The sequence below is a fragment of the Varroa jacobsoni genome, unplaced genomic scaffold, assembly GCF_002532875.2.
Source record: "Varroa jacobsoni isolate VJ856 unplaced genomic scaffold, vjacob_1.0 scaffold_1320, whole genome shotgun sequence".
NCBI classification, from domain to species: domain Eukaryota; kingdom Metazoa; phylum Arthropoda; class Arachnida; order Mesostigmata; family Varroidae; genus Varroa; species Varroa jacobsoni.
The window spans coordinates 10,885-12,719 of record NW_019214222.1 but is presented as its reverse complement, the minus strand read 5'-3'; the positions used below and the strand labels follow the sequence as shown (position 1 = coordinate 12,719).

The 1,835-nt window shown below is 37.9% G+C and overlaps 1 protein-coding gene across 1 annotated transcript in view; it reads right to left on the bottom strand.

The window, feature by feature from the left end:
- LOC111268788 (protein kinase C zeta type) overlaps positions 1-1,767 on the bottom strand; it is a 9,102-nt gene extending 7,335 nt beyond the window's left edge. Inside the window, exons 1-2 of the mRNA XM_022847981.2 lie at positions 1,275-1,767; positions 192-295 (exon numbers count right to left, since the gene is read on the bottom strand). Coding sequence (XP_022703716.1) covers positions 192-264 — 73 coding nt within the window. The 5' untranslated portion in view covers positions 265-295; positions 1,275-1,767. The remainder of the gene's footprint in view (positions 1-191; positions 296-1,274) is intronic.
- Positions 1,768-1,835: the final 68 nt, after the last annotated feature.

Sequence of the window (1,835 nt, the reverse complement as noted above, 5' to 3'; positions counted from 1 at the left end):
GGTCAAAGACCACGCTAGCATTCAAACTAGTGAATTATTATGACTGCCCATTGCTCCCTATCATCAATGCTCCCTTGGGTAAAACGTGGGCTTCTCAGGAATATCTTATGGCGAAAAAAACGTTGCTGCGATTGCATCGTGCATATCGTACACCCGCTATAGTAGCGTTGCATTTAAGTGGACTTACGTACTCGATGTAGTTGAGGTCTGTCTGTTTGGCGATGACTGTTCAAGTTCTGTCACGAGGTAGGTTATCACCTTCATGCAAGAAAGGTTTCTGCCTCGGATTCTCCACCTAAATTTTGAAAAAATGTGTTCAATTCATCTATGTAGAAATGTAAGAATTGAGCGCCTTATTATTTTCGCTCAGACAAGTTGGATAACTGATAAGAAATAGATGCTTATAATATAATAAGATTACGTAAAACTCCGCATAATAGATAGCTGAATATAGCGTGATACCTACATAGTTCTTGACTTAAGGGCATTTTAAGGAAAACATCTACACTGATAATAAGCAAACTATTCTGCTTCCTTTCGAATTGCATCTCTCTTTTACACGCGTTGCCGACGTAAATAGAAACGGTAATACGGCGGTTGCTAAATTACGTTACACCGATACTGACTACTATTACTGCAGACATTAACTATATAAACAAAAATACCTTTTTCAAACCTAATTCAACGAAGTTACTTCATTTCGATAAAAATTATATATATATATATATATATATATATGTAACAAAAGTCTAAGTTTTGTATTATAGCTTGCATAATAATGTTTTTCGTTCCTTAGCCTTTTTTCGAATACAGTTAACCTCGACAATCTGGATAGAGGTACGTCGCTAATAATCTAGAAGATTTCAACTTTGAGACTTAAAGCACTGACGAACAGAAAGTAGGAAACATCTCCATCTTTAATGCGTTCCGTTTGTTGATGCAGAATCTTATTTTCAGTTTCGATGAAACTCATGGTGTCATTTGTACTACCTGCCGTTCGAGCATCTGTTAAGCCAGCTTAAGACGTCAACATAACAAACGTTGGTATTTATTTCGAGGTTCCGTTTACCTTGCATTCGTACAGGATCTATCTACACGCCCTATGTTCAATTCACGCATGCTTCTTCGATCAAAAATTTCATCAATAAAGCATGGACGACTTGCCTGTTACTCTAGAGAAACTTTTGAATCCTTAAAGGACTACAGGACAAATGGAGTGATCTAGCTACGATTTGTTCAAAATCAGTGAAAAAGCATAATGATAATGCACTTACCGGTAGCAATGGCATATGGGCCACAAAACTGCATGTCTGCTTCAATATATGATGACACTTTGCATCTAATTGAGAAACGCTTCGACGCGTTACCTTCGCTGAACAGGAGTGTGTTAGCAAAAAGTAAACAACGCTTAATAATACCCATTCAGCTGAGTAAATTGTCGGACGGATCGGCTCACTACATAGCAGCAGTATTACAAAGTTGTCTCCCGGTTTCCGAGGTGATATACATCCAGTGATATACATACCAATTATGGCAGCTGGCAAGCTTCTAGAAGTGCGAGTGATAGTTCGGATCTACGTTCTGGACGTAGTGTGATGTAGTCATCAAGATCAGAGTGTATATGTCAGAGGTAGAATTTAAGAGCGTAACCGTATTCGTGAGTCACAGTTTCGATGTATGCACGCCGTGTTATTAAATATCGGTAATTTAGTTCGATAGGCGTGTATGAGCAAGCGGTAAGTCTACACACCGCTACAGAGCCATGTAAATAAACTATATCGGTACTGAATTAAAGATGACATGTTATATTAACATATTTAGGAAATGACAAATTA